General features: G+C 48.5%; 1 protein-coding gene across 8 annotated transcripts in view; it reads right to left on the reverse strand.

Annotated features, from left to right (window-relative positions):
- Positions 1 to 27,877, reverse strand: part of MSI2 (musashi RNA binding protein 2) — a 390,574-nt gene that overhangs the window by 233,239 nt on the left and 129,458 nt on the right. For all 8 annotated transcript variants that reach the window (XM_078437348.2, XM_078437347.2, XM_078437349.2 and 5 more), the window contains exon 6: positions 23,771 to 23,863. In XM_078437348.2, coding sequence (XP_078293474.1) covers positions 23,771 to 23,863 — 93 coding nt within the window. The remainder of the gene's footprint in view (positions 1 to 23,770; positions 23,864 to 27,877) is intronic.

Consider the following 27,877-nt stretch of genomic DNA (forward strand, 5'->3'; position numbering starts at 1 on the left):
CCTGGGTGGGGGGCAGTTTGGTAGCAAAGAGCAAATCGTAAAACGTATTATTATCTCCCTACTGCCAATTCCTAACAGTGGAATGGCTGGATCAAGAGTATAGTGCACACAGCACAGAAATGCATTCACGAGGGCAGTCCAGACAGCACTGGTTAGAAGACCCAATAAAGACATGATAAAGGGGCACCTGGGTGGCTCAGTCAGCGTCTGACTCTTGGTTTCACTCAGGTCATGATCTCACAGTTCGTGAGTTTGAGCCCCGTGCTGGGCTCTGCACTGACAGCTCAGAGCCTGCTTGCGATTCTCTCTCGTCTCTCCCTTTCTCTGCCCCTCCCCCACTCTCTCTCAAAAATAAAGATTAAAAAAAAAAAAGACAATGAGACAGAAAACAACCTACAATGTTCCTAAGGGTTTGAGTAAATCAATCACAGCAGGCATCGAATATGATCACACAGAATACAGTGACACAGAAAGGTGGCCCTGCACGTGGTTGAACGGTAAAAGCAGTCCAGCAACTAACACATTCTACCCCATGTATATAAACGTGCACACACCACATTTATGCTTGTGCAGACAGACCTCTGGAAAGTTGTACCAATACATTACTATGAGTTATTGCGGGTCACTGAAATATGAAAGGCATCTTTAGTTCTTTGCTTATTCCTGTGTTTAATTTTTTCTAGCGTGCCTTTTGTTTTTAAACAAAATCATAACAGTGTTAAAAATATATTTCCTTCTGGGGCTCCTGGGCGGCTCAGTCAGTTCAGTGTCCGACTTCAGCTCAAGGTCATGATCTCAGGTATCGGGGGTTCAAGCCCCACACTGGGCTCTGTGACGACAGTATGGAGCCTGTTTGGGATTCTCTCTCTCCCTCTCTCTGCCCCACCCTTGCTCATTTTCTCATTCTCTCTCTCTCTCTCTCTCTCTTAAAAATAAATACAAGTTTAAAATTTAAAAAAAAGTTTCCTTCATTTACACATCACCCAATTCTGTGCAAAGTGTTGTACTTGCCTCACTACTGATCCCAGCAGCTGATCCCCAACTTTTGTTCTGGAATATTCCAGAACCCCTCCTTATGATCCAACTATAACCCTAGCTCTCCCGTCTTCAGGATGCTGAATGGGATTGGATGTCAGGGTAATGCAACTCTGCTGCCCTGGGAAGAGATGCTTGCAGAAGCCAGCAGTGATTTCAAACCTCTGCAAGTGCTTTCTTGCCCCACCTCCTACAGGGCGGGATCGGGATCCGGGTGCATGACTAACCCTGCCCCAGGAAGGAAATGGGCCTAGCTAAAGATCAGAAGTTGGGCCTCATTAAATTGCAAAGAGCAGGTGTCAGTTTCCAGATGCAGCTGCAAACACATCCCAGAGGCTCCCTGGAGGGGGCGGGGGCAGCCAGGCAGCCCCACCCTCTTGGTTCTCAGCCTCCTCACCTCTAAGCACAGGACTCTACTGCTGACCTTGGAGTCACTGGGCACGGACAGGGGCCAGAGGCAGGGCCGGCTGTCTACCACTGTCCCCAAGGGAAGCACTTCCATCCACGTGACAGGGTAACCCTTGCAAAATAACACGGAAGCCCCGACCTCTAGAGCATATCAGGAGACCCAGAACCTGGAGGCGGTAACCCTCCTTCAAGTGATTGTGTTAACAGATCCCAAGCCTCACACCATATGGACTCCAGGAAGCCAGGAGGCAGCTCTGCCTTCCCACTTGTGGAGTCATGAAAAAGTTTCAAAGGATGCTCAGAAGCAGAACGCAGACGGAAAGGAGAAACTACAAGCCAGAGCTCCAAGGCACACCGAGCTATCTATCATCCCTCAGATAGGAAACAAATGCCCAGAGAAGCTAAGAGACCAGCTCAAGAGCATGGAGCCACGGAGTAGAAGAACTTCAAATGTATGTCTGACTTTGATCTTCATCTCACAAAGCTACCAGCCGCACTGGAGGGATGCGATTTTTCTCCTCCTGAATCACTTAGTCCTCATTTTTTGGTCTGAAGAGTTTCACAGAAGACGGCTACCACACATGGTTTCATTCCATGGAAAAACGAGCTTTGAGAACATTCCGGATAGTTCAGGGTTCACATTGCCCCGAAGGATCTGCGAGAAGAACTGGCCCTCAACACAACCAGCTGGAACATCACAATGATTGCCCCTGCAGGAGATGTATATAATAAAAATTGAATGCTGCTGCATGAACTTCATACATACTTGTCCTCTTGGTTTATTCATCAGAAATAATTATCTGTGCTTGCTTTCACAAGAGCACATATTTTATAGGGTACATTAAAATTTAATGGATTTTTAATAATATTGTAACTACCGCAAGAGAGAAAAAACTGGAAAAAGCCATACTACATGCCTTTGCTGCAATTTAGTGGTTTGGCTCTAGCATTGCAGAGGAGGAGCAAATTTGGGGTGGCAGGACAGGCAGGAGAGGACAGAGACCACCGGATGGGTATGAAAAATTTGACGCCTGGGCACAGGTGAGCAGTGCTGAGAGAGGGAAGTCGAGGAAGAAAGAGTGCCAAGTTAACAAACTACCCTCAATGGTCAGTTCTGCTTGATTTGACCTGACTTCGGACAACGTGGATCTAGATTAGACACAGAAGGAAGCCAGTAATGGTCACGCATAAAACAGATACTTCAACTGTGGGGAGTCACGGGTAGGTCCCAGCCAACGGAACACGACTCTAGGGCTGGAACAGATTCAAAATGTCATTCGGTACAAACTTTATAGAAGAGACAGCCAAGGCCCAGAGAAGGTAAATGCCACCCAAGATCACAGAAAGGACTAGTAGGTAGGTTTTTCAAATTTCTGCACGGAGCTTTTTCTATTACCTTGCATGGCCCAGGTTAAAAGCATATACTTAAGAAGCCAACTCTGATGGCAAAGACAATGTCCTCAAGTCTTCAGTAATCTGCTGGATTTCAAGTTCCACGCTATTAGCCATTTCTGGGAGCCATTATTTTCCATGAGTCACCCAATGGTTTTTATTTCGGTATACATTGCAAAAGATCAGTCTATTTTAATTTTTCAGGGTAAGTCTTCCCTCTCTCCCTATTGGACTCAAACCCACACAGTTAAAGAACTGTTTACAGAACAGTGTCCCGTCCAGAGGTGCCTCATAGAAAGCTCCTACACAAATGCCCAGTGCAGGTGTCACCGGCACAGACACCAATATCTATTTCTGGCCGAGGACACAAACACGTGGTGTCCTGCCACCAATGATACGTCCACAGCCAGGCTGACTCACCCATTGTAAGCCCAAGGCCAAAAATAACACCTTGCCAAATTTATGTTTCCTAATCTTTGACAAAGTGATACCCAAATTAAAACGAAAAAAGTCTTGAATGTCAAGAGATGATGGTGATTTATCCTGTACCCATTTATACAATGCACTGCCTCTCAGATGGGCAGATCTTCCCACGACATCAATTCAGGCAGCAAGCAACTTTAATGATGACAGTGACCACAGGAGAATGAGCATGGGCCTGGAGTGGGCTGGCCCTAGACCAGGAGCTTCCTTTGTCCCCTGGCCTCTTTGTGCTATTGAGCATGGACCCTCATGCCGCTGAGCCTCATTTTCCTCATTTGTGACAGTGGAAGTAAGAACGCCTGTGTGGCAGGAGTAGTGTAGGAATTATATATTTATATATTAATAAAAGCAATCAGCGTAGCGACTAGAACACAGCCAAGACCCAATTAATGATAGCCATTAATAAAAATCCGTAGTATCTGCTATCACTAAATCTGACCTTGGTTGTTCCTTCCGGCTTTCCTATACAGAGCTCTAGTAGTAAATACGTCTAATATTAAATCATATTAATTATTAAGCCAAGCCATTGTGTGTGTAACAGTAAAGCCCAAAATCTGGAACACCGCAGCGGTAACTGCCCAACAGGCCTCCAAACGCCATTTCGCCAACTTGTGATTTTTTATTTGTTGTATTTATTTCGTGAATTGCTTGTTTTAGTAAAAGCGCATTGTACCTTCCGACAGGGAGGAGGAGGAGGGACAGAAGAGGAGTGAATGCGGAAGGAGAGGCGAGAGGAAAGCCAACAAGAATCTAGAAGGTTCTATGTGTCCGGGCCTTGTCTCCCACTGCAGCCTCTCCTTCGCGTCCATTCACTGTCCTGTATGTGCACCAAGCCCCCCACGTGACCCACGTCCACGCCCCACGTAGACACGTGAGTGGAGATAGCAAGTCAAAGCAATCACGCATCCACATGCCCTCCGACAGAAGGTGAGAAGGGCCGCCTCGGGGCCATTAAAGCGCGGACATTAGAAGCGCAGATGTAACGAAAACACATTAACCTGTAGAGGAAGCCAGGCTATAAGCTGCAGCCCCACCGACATCATAAAAAGTAAAGAGGCCTCAGTAATGGAACCAATAGTACAGCCACCGATATAAATTATACCTCAGAACAGGGGAGAGGGGGGTGGGATGTAAAAATGGAACAAGTTCAAACTTCTTTTATTGTAATAGTCTCCAGTTGAGCATAATCACCAAAGCTATAGTGCGATACGATTGCCAAAACTAGACAAACATCTGTGAGGTGGATTCATCTCAGAGGGGAGGCCGACAGCTTGTTATCATTAAAGCCGTGCCGCTCGCTCCTGCGACTGAACTGCAGGCCGCCTTGTTACTGCGTTTGCGGAGGCAATTGTACCAGATGTTGGCAACTATCTTCAGATAGATGACAGGCACCTGCTGTGGAGGAAATTTAGCTCCTCGTTGGCCTCTCTGATTTGGGGGCAGGGTGGCAGGGAGGGGCAAGAAGAAGTGGCCCTTCCAGATACCCCACGGACAGGCGCCAACCCAACGTGACCAGGAGGGTAGGTTCAGCAAACCGGCCGGGGGCCCGCCCACCCCACTCCCACTCTCGGCTCCTTGCGCCCAAGACCCAAGAAGGGTCCACGAGGTGCTGCAGGGAAGAAGGAGAACTCGAGGAGGCTTCTAACCCAGGCAGAATTACCGCGCTCTGCACATTCAACTCCCTCAGCAGGTTGCTCTTGGTAACGGTCTCGGAGACTCTTCAAGAGATCCTAAATTTGAAACATGGCTATGGACATTAATCATCATTAAAAGGCAAACAGGCAATTTTCAAACCATGTCATGCTGACTCAGATGGAGACAAAGGCTCTGGAAGCGGGGGGAGAGCGGGGACAAGAGAGATAAATACCACCCATGCCACCATGGACAAATAAAAATCATGAGAGCCCATAATTCATTTTCCGGAGTGCCCCGAGCATCAGCCACTAGTTATTTGGCAGAAATGATTCACTCCAAAGTCAGCAGGGCCGACCCCGGTCTACCTTGCTGAGGGCTACTCTTCCAGCAGAAAGCAAGCACAGACATCCTAGACCCTTGTCAGCCGAGGGTGGTCAACGGAACCACCCGAAGACTTTGCAGGCGGGCTCAGTCCTGGAGGGCCGACGTGCTGCTGTGGAGGTAAAGCCAAATCATTCTGGCCTTTGTTCAAATGTTCTAATGAGGCCCCTCAGCTGGCCTCGGGGATTACTTCTGAACACATGGCGATTCTCCTTCCTCTTGGTCAAAGTTGAACCAGACACCTCATACCTGACTCATTCTTGCTGCCGAGGCAAGAACACCGAATACTGACAATTGCCCCACGAAGAGGGGCAGCAGCTGGGCCTCAGTGGCACAAGGCAGGCCAGCCAGGACCCAGGGTGCCCCGGGGTGACATGACCAAGGTCCCAATGTTACTCTGGAGCTTTAGTTTTCTCATCCGTTAAAGGGTCTCCAACACCCCTTCCACATCCACATGGCTTAGAGCAAACTAGTCTAGTCACAGTGAAAGAAATTCAATGGATTGTTCGAGGTAGTTGAAAAATGTAACAGGCATGTTAAATCTGAGCTCTCTACATCTATTAGTAGCCCAATTTGGGCTTACTCTAATATTTAGCCACAAAACAAAATGAAACATGCCTCTCTACCCTGTAATTAAGGTTGTTTCATGTCCTTGGCCAATAAGAACTTCTTTGCTCTGTTAAAAAAACAACAACCCATACTTCAAAGTTCCTAGGACAGAAACGACAAATTTTCAGAGAAACACTTACGAGAGAATACAGAAATCAAGGCATCAATTTAATTTCACACTCTACCTGCCTTGGACTAATTTGTGTAAATTACATTTCATACCAAGAACCTCAGCCCACGTGACCACAATGGAGAAAGAAGCAGCTTGCATCAAATTGAGTTTTTCAGGTATAAATATATAGCTCTTTTTAGTGCCCGAATGTTTAGCTGAAATTTCAAAGCAGGTCTTATATAAAAATTTCCAAGTGTTAATTTCCACATTTTCATCGACATGTCCGTGTCGCGGGGTTTTCACAGAGCTAAGGAGGGCAAATAAATCCACGTGGGTGCAGGTTTTTTCTTCTCTTAGAGAAATGATTATAGCCAAATTCTCGGCTCACGGACGTGAGTTAGCAGAGTAAAGGATCTGCACCGTGAAGCTGAAGGCAAGTTTCCATTTTGACCTTCCACATTCAGGAATGTGGTCGGACAAGTGGTGCGAGACGAGCAGGCCTTTGCACACGCAGATGGAATCCTCCAGCCTGCGGCTGTCACAGCCGCACAGGGCACTGAGCAGCAACACTCACCACCCAAGAAAAAGCGAGACCCCAGGATCACTCCTTGCCTGTCCACCATAACGTTCCTGGTGTGTCGACCCTCTTTGATTGGACATATGTTTGCGGCTACTTCCTTTGAAGAACTTTTCTAAATGGACAGGAGGGCGGGCATGACACCACACCATATACCTTTCTGATGCACGTCTACACTGAAAGGGCCGTTCTTCCGAAGGACTATCTAAATCAGTTTATGACTGACCCTAAACATATCCACAGTCATATGGAATCCTCACTTTCTGTGAGATTCAAGCTAGAGCCTGGGAATGTGTACAGCGGGAGACAGCGACTTACGGCCCACGAGCCAAACCCAGCCCCCCTGCCTGTTTTTGTAAATAAAGTTTTATTGGAACACAGCCAACACTCCCTCATTTACATGTTGTCTGTGGCTGCTTCTGCGCTACAATGGCAGAACTGAGTAGTTGGGACAGAGGCCATATGGCCCACAGATTCTAAAATATTTACTATCTGGCCCTTACAATTTGTCAACCCCTCTTCTGCATAAGTGTGGTACCAGGAATGAGAATATGAATAAGAAACTGTGACTATGATCTCTTGAGACCGAAGGACTCGTATAAAAATGACATAGCAAGACACATATAAAAATGGTCTTTCTTTTTGGTGCCTTAAAAAAAAAAAAAAGGTATCTGGAATGAACACTCTTGATTTAGAGCACTTTATACAAACTTTCCCTCCCGAGGTTACAAGCTCTGGGTTTTGCAGAAAACCACCAACTTCAACCATCATTTTGTCCTAGGTGCATCTGAGGAGTCATCTTTGTCAATTTCCTCGGGCTGCCAAATCCATTCACCAGCAGGGCCCGGGTTAAATGCATCTGGGAAGCAATAATGAGACTGAATATAACTGAGACAGCCTGACTAATGTTCTCTGGAGTACTCCAGCACTGAAAAAATAGTGTCCACTGCCCCACCCATGGGTCAAACAAACTATCTTGGCTTGTAGTTTCTGGTGGGGTTGAGGGAATAAGATATCAGAGAGAAACTGCGAACTTGGCAAAAAGAGGAGAGTCTTTAAAATCCCAGGGCATGTCCTCGCCAGTTAATATATTTGGGAAAGGAGAATGCAGACATCTGATTTGAACTCTGCCTCCCTCTCTGCTCTCCAGCTGATGACAAAGTCAAACTCACTATTTCAAGGTCTAGTGACATGAGCATTCGCCATTTGTTTCTTTCCAAAGTGGACCCGGTTAGGGCTGCCGTATCCGGGCTAAGACACGCTGTGGGCAACTCCCTCCCCTCCATGCCAACTCGGATGGAACCCGGAATGTCGGTCAAGCACCTTTTCAAGGTCAACACTCAGGTTGGTGTCGAGGCAAATGAAGACATGACCCACCTTCAAAGGCCGTTGTCGGGGAACGGGCAAGATGGCCGCTGTCAAGCATGGGAGGCACAGAGTAGTGCAACGGCGGCCATCACCATCCCTACACGTCAGTGATGGTTGGCAGGCTCCTGGCCTCCCCTCACCGCATCACCACCGCCTCAGGTGGACAAGCAGGGACGACCTCAGGACTTTTCAGTAACAGCTGATGGAGCCCTCTTTCCTCCCCCCCCTCCAGCTGGCTCCACGGTCCCCAGCCCGCCCTGCCTCTGCATCCTTAGCGCTCCTGAATGTACAGTTCAGCCATCCAGGAAGCCCCGGCCCCAAAACACGAAGGTCTCTCTGAGCACAGGCCTACAAGGCAGACCAGTTACCACGAAGAGACGAAGAGGAATCAGCATAAAGCACCCCTCACAAGGCAACCAAAAAGTGAGAAGCCCTTCAAGGGAGCGGCGTTCCATTAAATACGACCAGACTTGCCCTTGTGGAGAAGGGATGTTACAGACAGACAGCGCGAGAAAAAATCCCAGTTCACGAGAAGGCAGAAATTTCTATCAAACAGGCCTTTTGAAATAACTTGCAAGTGAATTACGGCGGCTACTTCCTATGGGAGGGGAAATTATTTTAGGCGGCTTTCCAGTCCCATGTGCTCCTTTAATCTGAGTCATATGCAAGAAATACTTATTGAGGGTGGAAGTCTCCCCATAGGTGTGTTTTAAGTGCAGGCCGCACCGGAGCGCTCCAGTTAGCTCCATAAAGCTGCCTTAAAAGAACACGTGTAATGCGCTGTCTCATTTGCTTTAAACTGATTTCTCATTGCAAACAAACAAACCCCCTACAAATATCTGCTCTCCTGCATCACCAGCCTCTGTTGCCAGGCATGCTCCGAGTACTTGGGGACGCCACCATTAAGGTGGTGGTTTTCAATAGAAACTTGGCATTTATCATAGTGAGAGCATTATCTTCTCAACAGAAGCTGACAATTTGTCCTATTCCTCCCTTGAGAGAATCCAGGAAGATCGCATTTGCTTCCCCGGCCTGCTGTTTCTCCTACAACAACATTTCTTTGCCTGGAAAGAAAATATTGTGACTCCTTGCCATATTCACTTCATTAGCATAAGAGGAAAAAAAGCCAAATCCTCCCATTGGCCTCCCCCAACAGTAGCTCCAGCTGGGCTAAATCTAGCAAGATCTTAGAGGCAGGACTTCTTTGGTTCAGGATTTGTCACAGAACTGATGGTTACAGAGGCATGGGGCAGACACTGGGAGGAGCCAGAAACAAGTCCTTGAGAAACTCAAAACCAGGGGCACCTGGGTGGCTCCGTCAGTTAAGCATACAACTCTTGGTTTTGGCTCAGGTCATGATCTCAACGGTTCGTGAGTCTGAGCACCACATTGGGCTCTGTGCTGACAGTAACGAGCCTGCTTGGGATTCTCTCTCTCTCTTTCTCTCTCCCTTTCTTTCTGCCCTTTCCTTCTCTCTCTCTCTCTCTCAAAATAAACTTATAACAAATAAAAGAAACTCAAAACCATCCATTGAGCACATTAGGAAGGGCATCATACAGATTACCATAGGGAATTTATAGGAGGACGAATCTGGCGTAAGTTAGCAGTTTCGGACTTCGGATACACAGGGTGTGTGTGTGTGTAGGGGAGGGATGCACGCAGGGAGGGGACACTATTACTGAGCACCCACGTGACAGACACTGGGCAAACCTGTCTCTTTTTATTCTCACGGCGCCCCTGTAAATAAAATTGTATGCCCGCTTCACAGACAAGAAATGAGGCTCCACAGAGCAAAATCACTAGCCCAAGGCTAACAGCCAGTGGTGGCCTCCAGAATCAAGTTCAGGTCTACCTGAGTCCAAAGTCCAGAATCACTCAACTCCATCCCACATGACCCAGACAATTTCCAAGAGCCTGGCAATAAATGCCAATGGCATCCCCCTGTTCTTTCGAGAGGGGCGGGGGGGAAAGGTACCCACAAACGAGTTCTCTCTGTCCACAGCCAGATTTCCCAACATCAGAGATGTCTGTGCTTCGGCTTAACAGTGATGGAGCTGTTTTTACCGCCCAGCCTGGATGATCACAAAACGACAAGTTGGGGAAGAAACTGCCCAGCGCTGACCTAGCGCCCCCACCCCAGGAAGCCCTACGCACCTAAGAGCCAACACGAATCCCACCGCAGACACGACCTGATACCTCCCGCTCAGCAGCTCCACTGCTTGTCTAAGACCAAAGATAGAAGAACAGGGGAGACGGTGAGACACGAAAAGATACATCCCATTCCTACTCTTCTCTCATCCATCCCTTTCCCAGGGCAGCTGGGTGTCTACCCTCTACACCAAGATCCACCTGAAAAGCTACCTGCTCCGTGAAAGGCCACGCTGGCCAGGTCCGCCCTGCCCGGAAAGCCCCTTCAGTTCCATTAAACTTTTACTGCAGGGTAGACATAGATCATTTAGGGGCCTGGCTGGCTCAGTCAATACAGCATGCTGCCCTTTATCTTGGGGCTGTGCATTCGAGCCTCACGTTGGGTGGAGCGATTACTTAAAACTAAAATATTTTTAAGGGGCACCTGCCTGGCCGGCTTGGTCGGTGAAGTGTGCGACTCTTGATCTCAGGGTTGTAGGTTCGGGCCCCATGTTGAATGCAGAGATTGCTTAAAAATAAAATCTTTAAAAAATAAATAAATAAAATCTTGTAAATAAATAAATAAATAAATAAATAAATAGCTCCTTTATTCCGGGTTCAGGGGAGTGATGGATTCCACATAAAGAAATGTTCCAGATAACAGAATATATTCTGTATATACTCAGATAACAGGATATATTCTATATCCCTTAAAGCCTCGTTTTTAAAAAGAAAAACTAATTCCACCATGTGAAACTCCTTCTCTCATGAGTGGCACAGCTCTGCCCTCTGATACAGAGGGCCCATTCATTCTGCCACTGTTTGCTGAGCACTAACTACCCCCCAGGCACCAGGCCAGTCCTGGGGCTACACGGCGAGTCAACAGATCCAGCTCTACCCTGGTGCAATGGACCGTCTACTCGGGGCAAAGAGGGTACACGTGTTTGACTCTTGTCTTGATAAACCAAGATTCCCATTATGGGTTCGCTCAGTTGTTGGTTTGTTTTCCTTAAGAGACAATCTGTCATTATTTTTATTATTTACTTGTTTGCTCTTGGCTGGTCCTCCCTGACCCCATCCTAAAACTTCAGTGACACGTGAGCAGGGAATCTTGTCTGTTTCGTTCACCGATGCGCCCTTGGCTCCTAGCTCAGTGCCTGCAATTCGGAAGACAATCAAGATCCGGTGAATGAATCAATGAACAGTGAATGATGCACGAGGCTCCAGACAAGATGCCTTCTGGACCTAATGAGAAAGGATGGCTATTTCCATGCACTAAATGGTCCCACAACGTGGTACTTTTAAAGATCGAAGTCTTGTTTGTTTTTATAGGGTTTTTTTCCCCCTCCTCTTTACACTGAGTTTATTAACATCTTCCTACCCTTTAATAATTGCGATAAATTCAAAACCAGAAAACCAAGCTTATTAGAATCACATGTAAAGGAAAAGGAAAGAAAACTTAAATGAGGATGTGAAAAGCTCTCTCAAGAGGCTAAATAAACTCAATAAACAGATTAGCGAATCAATATATATAAATATATTCTCAACAAACATCAGCCAAATGACATTGGGACAATTTCCAGACAGTATCTCCTACCCCCACCATGAGTTTAATTCTTCAAACAAGTTTAAAGAGTTCATCAGCAGGGTCCAACCAGAAGAACTCTCTTTTGGCCCAAATCAGTTCAACGTGTTTTCCATCAAGGCCAGAACAACTCGAAGTCAATTCCACAAACTGGAAGCATCAGGGTAGCCGGACCAAAGTGGAGGCACACGCCGTAGAAAACGACAAGACACTGAATCTCCACCTTTAGGCTGGGAGGACCCAGGAAAGACTCCTCAATCTGTGTGACCCATAAGGAGGGGGGACGAACTGAGTGGTAGGCCCACCCAGAGAAAAGATGGAAGAGCCCGTGGAGTGCACACGCGCGTGTGTGTGTGCATGCAGGCCCACGTGCATGTGTGTGTGCGCGCACACGCACGCCAAGTCGGGGCTACTGCAGGATAGAACAGGAAAGGCAATTCCAGAGGCTGAATCTGGGTCTCGGAGGATAAAATTTACAGCAGCCAGGGGTGCCTAGGTGGCTCAGTTGGTTAAGCACCCGACTTCGGTTAAGCACGTGACGTGAGGTCGTGATCTCACTGTTCGTGAGTTCAAGCCCCACATCAGGCTCTGCACTGTCAGCTCACAGCCTGCTTTGGATCCTCTGTCTCCCTCTCTCTGCCCCTCCCCAGCTTGTGTGCACTTGCTTGCTCTCTCTCTCGCTCTCTCTCAAAACTAAATAAACTTTAAAAAAGAAGTAGAACACATCTTTCTACATTTATTTATTTTTGATAGAAAGAGACAGAGCACAAGTAGGGGAGGGGCAGAGATAGAAGGAGACACAGAATCCAAAGCAGGCTCCAGGCTCCGAGCTGTCAGCACAGAGCCCGACGGGGGGCTCAAACCTACAAACCGCAAGATCATGACCTGAGCTGAAGTCAGACGCTCAACCGACTGAGCCACCCAGGTGCCCCAGAACACATCTTTCTATAAAAAACAAAACAAAACAAAACAAAAAAAACCTTACAGCAGCTACTACTTCTAACATTTATTAAGCACTTAGGTCTGTTTCTGGCAGAATGCTAAGAACTTAGAATACAGGTATTAGTGCATTTAATCATCATGACAGGCATATAGGGTAAGTCCCATCCTGATTTCCATTCTACAGATAAAGAAATTGAGGAAGAAAGAAATTAAATGACCTGCCCAAGGTTACAGAGCTAATAAATGGGTGAGTTGAGTTTTATATCGGACAGTCTGAGTATAAAAATTCCCCGCCCTTATTACCAGGCAATAAGCTAAACAAGGGGGTCGGCAAACTATGGCCGAGAGCCAAACCCAGCAGCCTTGTGGTTTTGTAAATAAAGTTTTATTGGAACACAGCCACAGCCATTTGTTTTCATACTGTCTATGGCTGCTGTCATTCACGCTACAGTGGCAGAGCTGAATGGCTGTGAGAGACCATCTGGGCCACAAAACCGAAAATAGTTATTATCCGGCCCTCCACAGAAAAAGTATGCCAACCCCTATGCTGAACAGAAGTAATTCTCAATGTTTCTACCCAAGTATTCCTAATGGTCAAGTAAATTAGGGGACAGCCCAAATGACTGGGGACAGAGGCTAATGAAGCCAGCAGCTATCCTGAAATGTCTCCAAGTCTCACGGGTTTTCAAAAACAATTATGCAAATTTTGCATTCTGTGCCATAATATTTCTTCTAATATAATATGTTTAAAGCAAAACAACCATAAAGTCCTAGTTTCCTGGAAGGTGTGCCACAGTAATCCTACGGCACTGCACACTGCTGCTCGTGGGCACTGCATATGCCTGAGGCAGGCGGCCCAGCGTGAGTGGCTCAGGTGGAACAGCAAACCCAGGTGGAACAGCAAACCCAGGACCTCTGCACCCTGGGCCTACTGCAATCCAGCTGAGGTGTCCCGAGCAGGTCATTTACACCCTCCCAACCTTCCTTTCCTAAGTTTAATTTTTTTTTAAATGTTTGTTTATTTTTGAGAGACACACACACGGAGCGTGAGCAGGGGAGGGGCAGAGAGAGAGGAGACACAGAATCCGAAGCAGGCTCCAGGCTCCAAGCTGTCAGCACAGAGCCCGACACGGGGCTCGAACCCACGAGCTGTGAGATCATGACCTGAGCCGAAGTCGGACACCCAACCGACTGAGCCACCCAGGCGCCCCATTCCTTTCTTAACTTTAAAACGATGAAATCGTCCTACCTCATGGGGCTGTCTGGACAGATAGAAGTCAAAAGACACATGAAAGCTGTCAACAAACAGGAATCTCGGGATCTGAGCACAGCTGCCAACTTCGCTGGAACGAAGAAAAGCTACGACACCAAAAGATCCTCCTTTTTTTGCTACAAAAACACATATATCAAGGAAGGAAATGGGGGTGGTCTTTTTAAAAGACAAAAATCAAAAAAAATCTCTTCCCTATCAGCGAATCGGCCAAGTCTCTCTCAAACTCCTCCAGCAGGTGTCTGGCCGGTGCTCACCCTGCCCTCCACCCCTCCCTAAGAAAGCTGAGAAGCAGACCAGGAAGGCCACCTCTGGTCATCCCATAATCTTATTTAGATTTCCTGAAGTGAAAAGCCCCCTAAACCGTTTTATTTCTTTCCAAATACTAACACTCTACAAACAATAAGCAAGTCTGAAGATATTTATCTCCGCTGCCAATTATAAAAGACAGTCGGGGAGGGCGGGGCTGGGGGCTGGGTGGTTCAGTCGGTTAAGCGTCCAACTTCAGCTCAGGTCACGATCTTGCTGTTCCCCAGTTCGAGCCCCGTTTCGGGCTCTGTGCTAACAGCTCAGAGCCTGGAGCCTGTTTCAGATTCTGTGTCTCCCTTTCTGTCTGTCTCTTCCGGACTTGCACCATGTCTCTCTCTGTCTCAAAAATAAATAAACGTTAAAAAAAAAATTTTTTTTTTTAACGTTTATTTATTTTTGAGACAGAGAGAGACAGAGCTTGAACGGAGGAGGGGCAGAGAGAGACGGAGACACAGAATCAGAAGCAGGCTCCAGGCTCTGAGCCATCAGCCCAGAGCCCGACGCGGGGCTCGAACTCACGGACCGCGAGATCGTGACCTGAGCCGAAGTCGGACGCCCAACCGACTGAGCCACCCTCAGGCACCCCTAAAAAATTTTTTAATAAATAAAATAAAAGACCATGAGCAAGCTCAACAACCAAAAATCTCTAATTCACAGCTAATCCGATGGCACAAATTGCATCTTCTGCTACAGACCACCTGAAAACTGACTTCCTGTAAACAAACCACTCTGCTGGGTTTTTTAATCGAATGAATGCCTTATTTTGCTCTTTAACTACAAGGAACTCACTTTTCCCTACACGGGGCAGAATTTTTTACTTTCAAGAGACGGAGAAATAATCCCCAAGTAGGAGCCTAAAGGGTCCTACGCTCCAAGTCAACGAGGAGCGAGGAGCGCTTGCCCCAGGCCTCGGGTCTGTCGGGGGTGGGTTTGGCGGGGGGGGGGGGGGTAGTCCTGCCTTCCACAGGCCAACAGCTTGTTTAACAACTTGCAGATCCTGTGCTGGCTCCTGTGCTGGCTCCTGCCCACAGTGGCCTAGTGAAATCAGAAAGGCAGACTGTAAAAGGGTCTGAAGTAAGCGTTCTGGAACACACAGGAAGGAATATTTAAATCTGCCTGCAGGTGGTCAAAGAAGGCTTCAGCCCCTTTAAGAGTTTCAGGACAAGTGTCTCCCCTTTTCTCGCCTCCCGTTTATTCAGTGCGACCAACTCATTCTGGTCTGTATGTCCTAGGTTCCTGGAAACTCGTGTCCTAGGCAAATGAGGACAGTTGGTCACCCTACTTTAATCCAGCTCTGCTCTTCTCCCTACCACCAGGAATAGGTCAACAATATTCATTGTTTGCCTGCAGCGTGTTGTGTTGCCTTCCATCTGCCTCGGGCCTCCCACCCCCCCCCACTCGCAACAAGTAATCACCAACCCTTCCCAGTCACCGCCCCTCCATCCAGATTCTTCCATCCTGGAAACGTTCCCTGTCACACAAACGCCCCACGAAGAAGAAAGAAAGAACCGTCACCCAGGCTGCAGAAGGTATGTGGGCTCATGGCGAAACAAATCCCACTTTGCCAGGAACTCCACTCTAGGAGGACAACACCAAGTGGAGAAAAATGGAGACAAGGATATACAAATTCAATCTATCAAATCTATTTATTTTATGCAAAGTTTTCCCGGTGCTTATTAATGCCAGCTTTCCCTCTACCATTTAATCTCTGCTTCCATTTCATTCTTGGAGGCCTGTGATTATTCTAATTCAGCATTTGGATGACTTCATTTCCGCTCAAGTACACCCAGGTCAACTTGGATAGAAAAGAAAGAGGAGGAGAAGAAAAATAATCAGCTAAAAGCTATTAAATATCAGCCGTGTGCCTCATGATTGGTTTTAAAGGCAGTGGTGAGGTTAGCAACAGTCAGAAACTCAACCCTTCTGCCTCTTTCTGCATATTAACATTTTTCTGGGGCTCTCACTCCTATGGCTTCGAATGTAAATAAAGTGCCGATTGGCAGCCCGCTTTTAGCTAATTCACAAACACCAAGTCTGAATATACAGAGCTGTAAAAATTTAGAGGGTGGTAACTTGACAGATCCGGCCGTTCTACAGAGAGACTAATTCTCAGAGGACAAAAGAAGGGGGAAAAAAGGAGAAGAGAAAGAAAGAGAAAAGAAAAGCATACGCGACCCATGTAATGGGGTATCCAATTGACGGGGTGGGGGGTAGGCAGGAATCTCCATATCAATGTTCACTCCGCCAGACAATGGAATGCGGTTTCTATGCCAAGTCTAAATGAACTGAGCGTTCTCTCCCATAAGAACCACTCCTTGCACCCACTGGCACAAGCTTGAACCACGGTTTCTCAGACACTTGCCATTCCCACTGAAGTGCGTCCAGGGGGAGAAAGGCTTGCTTTCTCATGCTAACAACTCCATTGTAAGTGACGTCTTCAGAGGCTGCCAGGAGGGCTCCGGGAAGGTGAGCTGCTGGAGGTGCTTGAGACCCCTTCCCCTTTCACAGCCCCCCACCCCCATCCAGGGCTCATTAACCCCTTCCTGCCTGGGGCCTCCCCTGGCACCTGGCCTTCCCCTTCTCCGGCCCCCTAGAAAAATTCAGTAAGGATGAACCAAGCGGGGAAGCACAGTTAAACAGCCAAGCCGGAAAGTTCGGGCCTTGTTGCTCTACCTAACTACGCACATGAACCATGGAATTTGATTAGCATAATCTCAAAGTTTTCCCAGCTTGCTACCCAGAAGGCATCCTGTTTTTCTATTTGTGTATTTTAAAACACTGTTAACACAGCAATAATAATGTCTGTCTGATGCATTTGCCCAACAACGGCTGGCTATATTTTATACACTAAAAAGGAAATGTGAAGTTTTCCTAGAAACCTACTATTTCAGGAGCCCCTTTTTAAGAGAGAGAAAAAGAGAGAGAGGGAGGGAGGGAAGGAGGAAAGGAGGAGGGAGGGAAGGAAGGAAGGGAGGGAGGGACAGAGGGAGGGAGGAAGGAAAAAAGAATTTAGAAGTCAGATCGCAAGGTTGGAGTGCCCAATCGATTTCTAACTCAACTCCTGCCACTGGCTGCAGCAGCAATCTAGCCACAGAGGAAAAAGTTCATCAGGAAAACACAAAGTTGTTTGTGTGGTAGGAGGGTTTACCTGCACAGCCCAAGGATCACATTACTTGTGGCTACTGCCTGTTTTCTTGCAGGCACCTGGCCTAGGAAGCCGAGGCAGGCAGACGAAGGCGGTTCTCCTGTTTGCTCACTTCGACTTTTTGCACTCAGCAGCTCTGCCAGGGGTCAGAGGACAAATAAAGTCCCCTCCCCCATATGACACACTTCCGAAGGGAGAGACTGACACAAACCAGACAGAGAATTAATAAAACATGAGGACAGTGTTGGCCTTGTTCTGGGTTATTACAGGAAGAAAATTTAACACAAAAGTAGCCTTCAGCACGGCCGGCCAGGGAGGGGAGAGCAAACGGGGCCCTTCCTGGTCCGCTCCACGGCCATAATTCAAGAAGGCCTGAGCAACCTCAGGGCTCTCCAGAGCAAGGACGAGCAGAGGACAGGCGAGGCTGGGACGTGCCGGCCACTTTCCAGTGAGTCCACCCGGACAAACCACTTCAGAAAACAAACGCCTCCTGGGAGCTTTGGTGCCCACAAAGGACACACGGGGACTTTTGTTTTCCAGGCATGGTCTGAGAGAACCGCACGCCGCACGGAGCTCCATTTATCCACAACACACATTTGGAAGTGATAAAACATTACCTCAGAATCACAGTCCACCGTCAGGAATATGGTAAAGTTGCTTATTTATTTTCTCACAAATCTCTTGCCTTTCAAATTTCAAAGGCCTTATAATATTTTTATGCTAGATCTTAACTCTCCTCACACATACTGTATCAAAAGGACTATCTGAGCAGCGGCCGTGAACATCCCACCTGCACGTAAAACCCAGAGCTAGAAAATAATAGGTGTCAAACCCTTCCTTAGAGCTCACTCTCCGACGATGCCACACACAAGCGGGATAAACGAAAAGATCTCATCATATTAAAAAGCCAATTCATTCTTGCTTTCAATTTTTTTTTTTTCTCCAAAAGCTTTCAAGCACTGTTCTCTGTTCACTCTTATAGGCCCACACACAACCCCGATCCAATAAAAGGACACCGAAGGCCCCCTTCCACCTCGCTTCTACGGGGCTCCCCTCGGACGGGGCCTGGAGGGCTCTAGGTCTCAGCGCCGTTTCCTTGAAGGCCTCTCCTGGCCATCCACCACAACAAGGGGCTGGCCCAGGAAGGGGTTAAAGCCCTCATGTCAAACCGCAAACTCGGGCACTGGCCCAGAAGGGACATGGGAACCGGGGCCTCCGAGTGATAAAGGCCGGATTGTAGCAGCCCACTGAATTGGAAATGACTTGTAGGCCTAATGAAACAGAACTTTGGCAGTAAAACAGAATGAAAGGAACCAGACAATAAAAGGCTGGAACAAAGGGTGCAGAGTCGCTTCGGCTTAGCAAAATAAGCTCACTTTGTTGGTGGGGAAAGCCAAAGCCGATTAGGATAAACCAACGACTGAGCGTAAGTCTTCCAAACTAATTACACAGTTCACCATGTGAAGTATAATTGGAAGCCTCCAGATGCGGGCTGCTTGGCTTTCACAGGAGTTACATAAAGTGAGAATTACCTAGCGAGCCCGGCACCGAGCAGCCCTATCATCGAGGTGAGCAGCTGAAAGGTGCAGATCTGCTCCATCCGGGACGAAGCTGAGAATTCATTAAGTTTAAAGGCCTCTTTTTGATCTCCAAAATCCTATAAGTGAGAATTTAAGAAACCGGTACTTGAAGGAGGGGCCGAAAGGGTTGAGAAGGAGGAAGCCCGCACACTCGAGGCTTCTTTGATCCCAGTGCTTTTTAATTACCAAGCCGGGCTCTTCCGGACGGCTATGCAGGCAGAATGGCGGGGAACCCTGCGATCGACTGTCTGGGTCTGTACGTGCACAGCGAGAGCACCATTCATGTGCCACTTTCCGGAATAGTCTGTGTACATCATGCCTGTACATATGAAATCGTGAGCACAGATAACGTCCACCAGGAAACCTGAAGCAGTGAAATAAATTGCTGCACATCAACATTCTTGACCAATGGACAAAACCCGCTCCCTCCGAGTACAGGCTGCTTCGTGGTGAAGCAGGAGAGGGGGGCTTACAAACAGCAAAGAAGAGGCTAGGTTGTACAAAAGTGACTGTCTGGGCTCTCCCCAGCATGGACCGTGTGATCTCAGACAACTCCCTGACCTTTCTCAACACCAGTGTGGCCATCTGCGTGATAGATATTCCACCTTTCTTGCTTGGACAGCCTTGAGAATCGAATTTTAGAAGGCATCAAACAGCTTAGCACAAAGCACACATCCCCTGAAGTCAGAAACATCAACTGGTAGCAAAAGAAGCTCTTGTAGTAAAATCTGAACTTCACAAATTCTGAGTCTTCGTTTAATTTAGATCAAGCACATGTAAAAAGGAGTTGGAAATACTCTACGGATCCCTAGATCTTACTCATAGGATGAAGATTCCGGTTTATAAATAGCAGCTTTTTCCAAATAGAGAATCCCTTCACTGTTCCTGCAACTTGAAGTCCAGAAATTAGCTCCACCACAGTTACGACTGTTTCACTTACTCTATCACGCTTGGTACTATTGAGAATCTCTTGCTTTAGTTACGGTCTACAGATGCCTTATCTATCTATCCAGCCACATACCCTCTTACGTATGTTTATTGAAACACATTTTCCAGATTATTAAATTTGCAAGCTTGAAACCAACCTTAGGAATAACCTAGTTCAGGAGTTGGCAAATCATGACCCACGAGACCAATGCGGCCCACCGCCTGTATTTATAAATAAAGTTTTATTGGAACACAGCCACATCCAATTATGGATTGGCTATGGCTGCTTTCTCCACACAAGAGCAGAAGTAAATGTTTGTAACAGAGACCCTATGCTCTGCAAAAGCCAAAAATATCTACTATCTGACCCTTCCCAAGTTTTCCAATTCCTTCCCTTTGAGAAGAAACTGAGGCCAGGAGAGAAATGGTCTGTTAAGGTGTCACAGTGGGGTCACTGCACAGTCAGGCCCACCATGAGCACTTTGGCTAGCTTACCTTTCTCTAATGACCGCATCAGAACAGCTACCCAGGGGGCGAGGATGGCCATCCAAGGTAGCAGAATCCTTATGCCAATGGCCACCCTTCATAATCTCATCTTAAATATAAACAAGTAATGACATCCCTAACCAGGGGGGTGGGGGTAAATTTCTGGGAGGAGGGTGGGAGAAAAGCGCAAAAGGGTTTACAAACCTCCAATTTGAGTTATTTAAAGCTCCCGGTGTGGTGTTCTGCACCCACTCTACTTACAGTAATGACATATTTAAACTCCCTGAGCTCAGCCCCATGATAGCAGTCTCACCCATCTTGATTGCCACCTGAAATAAACAGTTGAAGCAGCTGCCACCTCAGGCACGATGGGAAGGGTGACAGGAGTGAGGAATGACAGTGAGGGAAACCTAAAACGTGGGTGGCAAATCCTGAACGGAGGCCTGGGAGGATGGAAAGTTCTGGACATGGAAGAAGAGGAAGTAGGGTGTTTGGGATTTTTTTTTTTTTCTTCTGGCTGCTATCCTGCCTTACCTGGGCGACCTTTATTGAGACCCGACCTCCCTGACCCTTATTGTTCACCTTCGTCAAAGGACAGTACGACACCAAAATCCACCACGCTGGTAAAAGCAGGCGACGAATGTCCAGTTGCCAGCACTGTCCCGGGACCACAGGGGGTCATGGTCTTTTCCTTTCTTTTGCATCCTCCCCACCCCAAGTCCATCCTGCGGATTGATCCGAGGTTGGAACAGGACCCAAAGTTCAGGTTCTGCTATCGGACAGGCCTGGAGGAGAAGTCTGCGTCCCACACTACCTTTCAAGGGTGACCACGGTAGCCTCCCAGAGAAGAATTCAACGAGATAATATAAGTCAACGGCCTGACTCAGCACCCAACACTTAGTACGGGATCACTAACACCACACCTCGCAGTTAACCAACTAAAAAGAGCCCCAAACCCCTTTACGGCCGGGAATGTGCACAAGTGTGTGAGTTTACTTCACACAGGCGTGTGTGTGTGTTCTGTTTTCTTCACCCAGAACATAAACTACCTAAGGGTAGAGTCGCTTTGTCACTTTGCCGCTGGATTTACTTAGCGCCTTAAGGCCCAGTGGCGGGGTCTCTTCTCTTTGGATCAGTCTGGATTCAAGTGAATTACACCGGAATCCTGAGAGGTGGTGGGTGGGCCCTGCCCAAGGGGCCACAAACATAACACCGGCCACCAGCAAGAGGAGGAATAAACCCCTCTGAAGACAGACCCAGATAATACACAGAGCACGTGCATGAAAGAAGCTACTAAAATAGGAGCACAGACAACGTTACGGTTCTGAGACATTCAAAAGTCTCCTTAGTCCTTTAATGACACACCTGATAAGTTTACACAGCCTGTTGGACTCTACAAATGTTACTGCTAAAATGAACTGAGCAGCTCCAGACCCAGTGCGGGCCACGCCAGGGAAGACGGTCTATGAACGCCTCCGTGACAACGGACAACCGTTCTCAGGGCAGGGATGGTCGCTGCCCTGGGCCCGGCCAAAGCTCACAGAGCTTCCCACTGCTGGCAAACTGGTCCCAACCGGTAAGTGTTAATGAAAAAAGGCACAGAGTCAGAAGAGAAAGGGGGAAGCGAGGGAGAAGCCGGAGGCGGGAACGTGCGGAGAGGTGTTGCAGGCACCGGCCTGTTTGGGAAACTCTCACAGCCCATCTGGGCAGCACCGGCTTCCCTGACACCCACCAACAGGCCCACGAGATTCCATCGCAGGTTATGGCTCAAGCAAGAAACCCCGCCTGCAAACACGTCTGCAAACACTACCCGCCCCCCACCCCCACCCCCCACCCCGGGCCTGGTTGTAGCGGCAGAACTGGAGCGAAGGGGCTCACTCTCCCGAGCCTTCCATTACCCAAGCTGGACCTGTCTCATTTAATTACTTCCAACCTCTCTCCAGAGGCAGGGTGGGGCTGGGCGAGGCACAAATTCCGCCCCCCCCCCCCCCCCGGCGCTTTAAATATGTCTTGAAGAGAAAGTACACGGTCACCACCACACTCAGCTATTCTCTGAAACTGGCCAGAATGAATCAGCCCCCAACGGGCAAGGCGAGGCAGGGCCACGGGGACGGCGTCTTTCACAACCGACCTGGAAGGGCAGTTAAGTGCCATTCTGAATGCAAGGCCGGCCCGGAGGAGGCTGCTTTCTCTTTGTTGCGTGTCTCCCATCCGTGCAGAAATTGACTATTACCAAAGACAGGAAAATCTCCTTTTGGAGGCTAAATAGCAGTCACGGCACTCCTCCGAGACGAGAGCTCACAACAGGACACGCCTGGGGACAGGGTCACAGTGGCCCATCGCCTTGGACAAATAAATAAAAGCACAGAACCTTCGGACCAGTCGGCAGTCAGCAGTGCCTTCTACCACCTAGGGCAAGCACAACAGCCGCACAGGGGGAACTGAGTGACAACGCTTAGGACAGGCGCACAGTGTCTTCTCGGGACGCAGTCCTCTGGGGACACAGGCCTGTGCAGACCACCCCACACCCGGGCTCCCAGGACAACATCCACGACTGCTCAAAGATGAGGGAAGCAGAGGGCCGGCCCAGCCACGGCCGGCCCAGCCACTGCCAGCCTCCTGGGACACAGCAGCCAGAGGACGGGTGTCACTCAAAGCCAGCAGGGCCAGTCTCCCCACAGGCTGCCATGCTGGAGCCCTGGAACAACGTTACTTTCCAAAGCCCCAGCTCTCCCGCCAACCAAAAAGAGGCTGAATTAAGCACATCACCCATGGTTACATGTCCCGTCTGTCTGTCTGTCTGACTCTGTATAACCCGCACACTCTCACCCTCCGTTTCCTGACTGACTGGGAGGATTGTGTGTTGCTCCCAGCCTGTTCCAGCAGCAGGGCCCAGGGGATAATTTTACTTCTGTCTCACATACATTCTGACAGGTACAGTCCCAAGCATCTTTCCCGAGTCTCCGTGGGCATCTGACAGGGGAAGGTTCAGCCACCAAAGGCCCGCGGGAGCTTCCTCTCTTAATGCATCTTCCAGAAAGGCACAGAAGGAAGCCCAGCATCGACTCACAGGCCTCTAGCAGCTTCCGTGGGAGCTCCTGTCCTGTGAGTCACGGCCCCACATCCCTCCCCAGCCGCTGCCACCACCAGCTCCCAGCCCAGGCCCCACGTGGTCACCAAATGGCAGCAGAACCCCACTGAAAGGCTGCTCTGTCTGTCTGCTCCTGCAGGCATGCAGGGCACCGTGCCGACCACAAGCCGGACTCCTCCATGGCAGCTCCTGACAGATTTCACTTAAATCTTGACAACCAAGTTCAAGGACAAGGTTCTCGAGGACGCAGCTGCGGCAAAAGGGGGGGGGGGGGGAGGGCACGGCAGCCAGCCCCACGCACCACTTACCTTGCCAAACTGCTCAAAGTACTGTTTTACATCCTCCACCACCGTGTTCGCAGATAATCCGCCTACGAATATTTTCTTTGTTCTTGTGACCATCTGCAAGAAACGACACGAAGAGGGCATGGGTTAACCAGGTTATCTGAAGCAACGCTCGCCAAGATGCTGAAACAAGCCGCTTTCCACGTTTCTCTAGGAAGGCAATTCTAGATAAATTTGAGCCGCGCGGAGCGGGCCCTGCAGACATCTCAGAATGCTGGAGACAGCCACTCTGGATTTCTCAGGCCTTCAGCCCACAATCTACGAGCTTGAGTTGCACACAGACACAGAGTGGACTTTGCTACCTCTTCGGCCATGACACGAAGCTTCATTCTGATTTCCAGCACAAAGAGAAAAGCGGCACGTTCAAAGCTATTTCGAACCTGAGACATGTGAACAGAATTACGTGCGTAAAAACCTGTGGCCCAGAAAGTGCCGTAAACTTTGTCAAGAAGAAACTGACACGTCATTCAAACGTACGGGCGGGCTGTCTACGTGGAGCCGTCCCAGGTGCTGGTTTGTGTGCGCCAACAAGACGGAGGCTGACCTCCCACTCAAGGGTCACTCTCCAAGTGGCCTCATTGGGCCATTGGGCCTCATTCTCCTTTCCCCTCTCGATTCCGCCATTATCCACCCTGATTCACCCTACACTCAGTCAAGGCCAGCCAATCCCCAGGTATCCAACCCTTTGTCCACACCAATCCTTCTCCCTGGAATGCTTCCCCATGCCTAAGTCTCCCATGGCAAATTGTCACCATCCCGCAAGACCCAACGACCTTCTCCAAAATGCAAGCTATCTATATAGTCGCCACATCCAGAAGCTGTCCCTATCTCTCCCGCCAGTCCCAGCACCCACTTCTTCCCACCTAGAGCAGAAATCATTGATAATCCTGGCTTTGTTACTTTTTCCCCCAGACTGGGAATTCCCGATTCTTCTCGGTACCCTCCACGATGCCAAGTCCACGGCCAGGCCCACACCAAAATGGTGGACGCGAAAACAAACGAATGTGGTCATGTTTCAGAATTCCACCAGTTCCAATGCAAAGGGAAAAACTTCAGAATACAAACGGTTCAGAGAAGGAGCCAGATATAGGTAAGCGCCAAAAGTGAGACAAGAAAATAAATGTTATTCTGAACACAGAGCTTACACTGTATGTGTGTGTGTGTGTGTGTGTTTTAATGTGACATAAAACATTTTTTATTTAAATGTTCAATAAAAAAATGTTCAACCTCAGTGGGTACAGGGTCTCACCAATTTGGCTGCGTATGATAAAAGCCCAACGTCTTAACCTGATGGGAGAAATTCTATCACAATGCACATGTGTAACAAATCATAATGTTTGCACACTTTTGTCAGGGACACCTCGATAAAGCTGAGGGAAAAATGTTTGATGAGACCATTCAACTAAAAGCATGACAGGGGCGCCTGGGTGGCTCAGTCGGTTAAGTGGCCGACTTCGGCTCAGGTCATGATCTCGAGGTCCGTGGGTTCGAGCCCCGCGTCGGGCTCTGTGCTGACAGCTCAGGGCCTGGAGCCTGTTTCAGATTCTGTGTCTCCCTCTTTCTCTGACCCTCCCCTGTTCATGCTCTCTCTCTCTCTCTCTGTCTCAAAAATAAATAAATGTTAAAAAAAAAAAAAATTTAAAAAAAAAAAAAAAAGCATGACTGAAGGGGCACCTAGGTGGCTTAGTCAGCTGAGCGTCCAACTCCTGATTTCGGCTCAGGTCATGATCCCAGGGTCATGCGATCAAGCCCCGCTCCAGACTCCATGCTAAGCAGGGAGCCTGCTTGGGATTCTCTCCCTCTCTCTCTCTCTCTCTCCTTCTGCCTCTCCTCCACGTGCCTTTTTTCTCTATCTCAAATAAATATTCAAAAGTGAATAAAAGCATGACTGAAAACCCAAAATAAGTGAACAAGACAAAGCTCAGAATGGTTTTTAAAAATTCACAGTGGCATGTATGTTTATTACAATTCCATGGAGAGTGCCTAAATACGGGGGCCACGGCTGCCAGGATTGCCACTGTCCCCAAGGCAGAGACACACTGGCCGAGGGAATGTACCAACCAAATGGTTTCCTACAAGAGTGCCCTGGCCGGAGCACCTGGGTGGCTCAGAGCGGGTTGAGCACCTGACTTCGGCCCAGGTCACGATGTAGCAGCTCGTGAGTTCGAGCTCCACATCGGGCTCGCTGCCGTCAGCCTGTCAGAGCAGAGCCCACTTCAGAGCCTCTGTCCCCCTCTCTCTGCCTCTCCCCTACCTGTGCCATCCCCAAAATAAATGTAATAAATAAATAAACAAAGAAATAAGAGTGCCGTGGCCGAGTGGTTAGTGGCAGGCTGTGTGCTGAGGAGCGCCCCCCAGAGGTCTCGGCCCCACGCTCTGCACTGTGAAGTCCTTGACCACCAGGCCCACCTAACCCCAAACTCCCATCAATCAGGAAGCACGATGGCCACGAAAGGAGACTCTCAGACTTCAAGGAGCTCACACTTTGGCTTAGAGGCTTCCGGAAGGGACGTGTGCCACCACAGCCCGTTGACCGAGCCCCATCTGGAACGTCCTTGTAGTGGACATGCTGCACTATTTTAAGAAGACATTGTCCTAGCAATGCCACGCACTTCCTGTTGGCTGTGAGAGCCAGGCGGTGGTTGCATGTGCGTTCAAAGCTGTGATTTATCGCTTTTCGGCTCTCTTCAGATGAACGGGAGACGAGAGAAGATAAGGCACACGAGACGTTCTATGAAGATCCCACCCGCACCCAGTACCAACTCCAAGAACCTCTCGTTAACGGCCGGACACCTTATTCTGCTCCCTCCGGTGGAGCAGGTCACCTCCCCGTGACACTCTCAGTCCCTCTCCAGATGGACATCTCTCCCTACACTCACTGACCGCCAGCTTTTGCCATCTACCTTTCCTAATGTGTGCACTCAACAGATACATGAAGTGCTAGGTGTGGGAGCCCACGTTCCAATACAACGTGTGATTTAATCCACTATAAAATGGAGATATAATAATTAGCCTACCACGCGAGGTTCCTATTAGGACTAAATTAAATAACATATGCCAAAGTGTCTAGCAGGACACCAGGCAGATGCTAGATAAGTGGTCACCGTAACTGAATCCAAAGTCAATTACTAAATTCATCCTTCAAGCTCAGAATAGATGTGCGGCAGAAAGACACCTTGCACAAAGATCTTTGATAAATCCACTCTTGGTGCCCCCGTTCTCTTCCACTGTAATTTCAAAACCGTTTTCCTGCATCTCTACGTGATTTCGGATGGGCAGGGACTCCCAATAGTTTCACTTCAGATTTTTCATTCTTTTTTTTTTTTTCCACCCAGCCAAGTAATTAAATATCTATAAAAAACACTAATCTGACCCACAAACATGCACTCATGGTGTTCTGAACTTGAAGAAACTCTGGAGAAGCATTCCATAAAATGAACCCTATGGTCCCATTTACACGTTGTTTAGAGCCAGGTGGGTACAGAGCAGGCCCTATTTATATTCTAAGTGTTCACATGGACCCAGATAATTAAACGAGTAACATGTCTTCATTCCAAATAACAGAAGTCAACAGAATGTTCATTCCCCAGTAACCGGTTGAGTGAAAAGGTCCCCTCTTACACCCTCTACTGCTGCTCAACAGCAGTAAACCTATCAAGCCAGAGCCCTAAACACTGGGGCAGACACCCAGCTATAAATCTGCACGGTCCAAAAAAAGTCTTTAAAATACTTTTTTTTTTAGAAGGATGAGAAATCCCAGGCCCCAGACACTGCGCCAAAGTGCCCGAAGTTACTAAAACATCCTCTCCAGGAACAGCTCAGATACAGTGATGGATCCCACTCTTCAGCAAACGCTAAAAGGAAACTGGTTTAATCAAAACCTTCCAGACGTGAAAAGGCCAGTGGGAAGATGTGTAACACTCGGTTAGCTGCTCACCAATGGCTTGGCTTCAGGAGAGGAGGGCATGGCTTGGTGGGGGGGTGGGGGGGGGGGTGCTGGCAGGGGACGACAGGGCTCTGCACGGTGACCTCTCCCGCTAGGGGCACACTGGGAGAAATAGGAGTGATTGA

Source organism: Panthera onca, chromosome E1, assembly GCF_046562875.1.
Source record: "Panthera onca isolate mPanOnc1 chromosome E1, mPanOnc1 haplotype 2, whole genome shotgun sequence".
Taxonomy (NCBI): Eukaryota; Metazoa; Chordata; class Mammalia; order Carnivora; family Felidae; genus Panthera; species Panthera onca.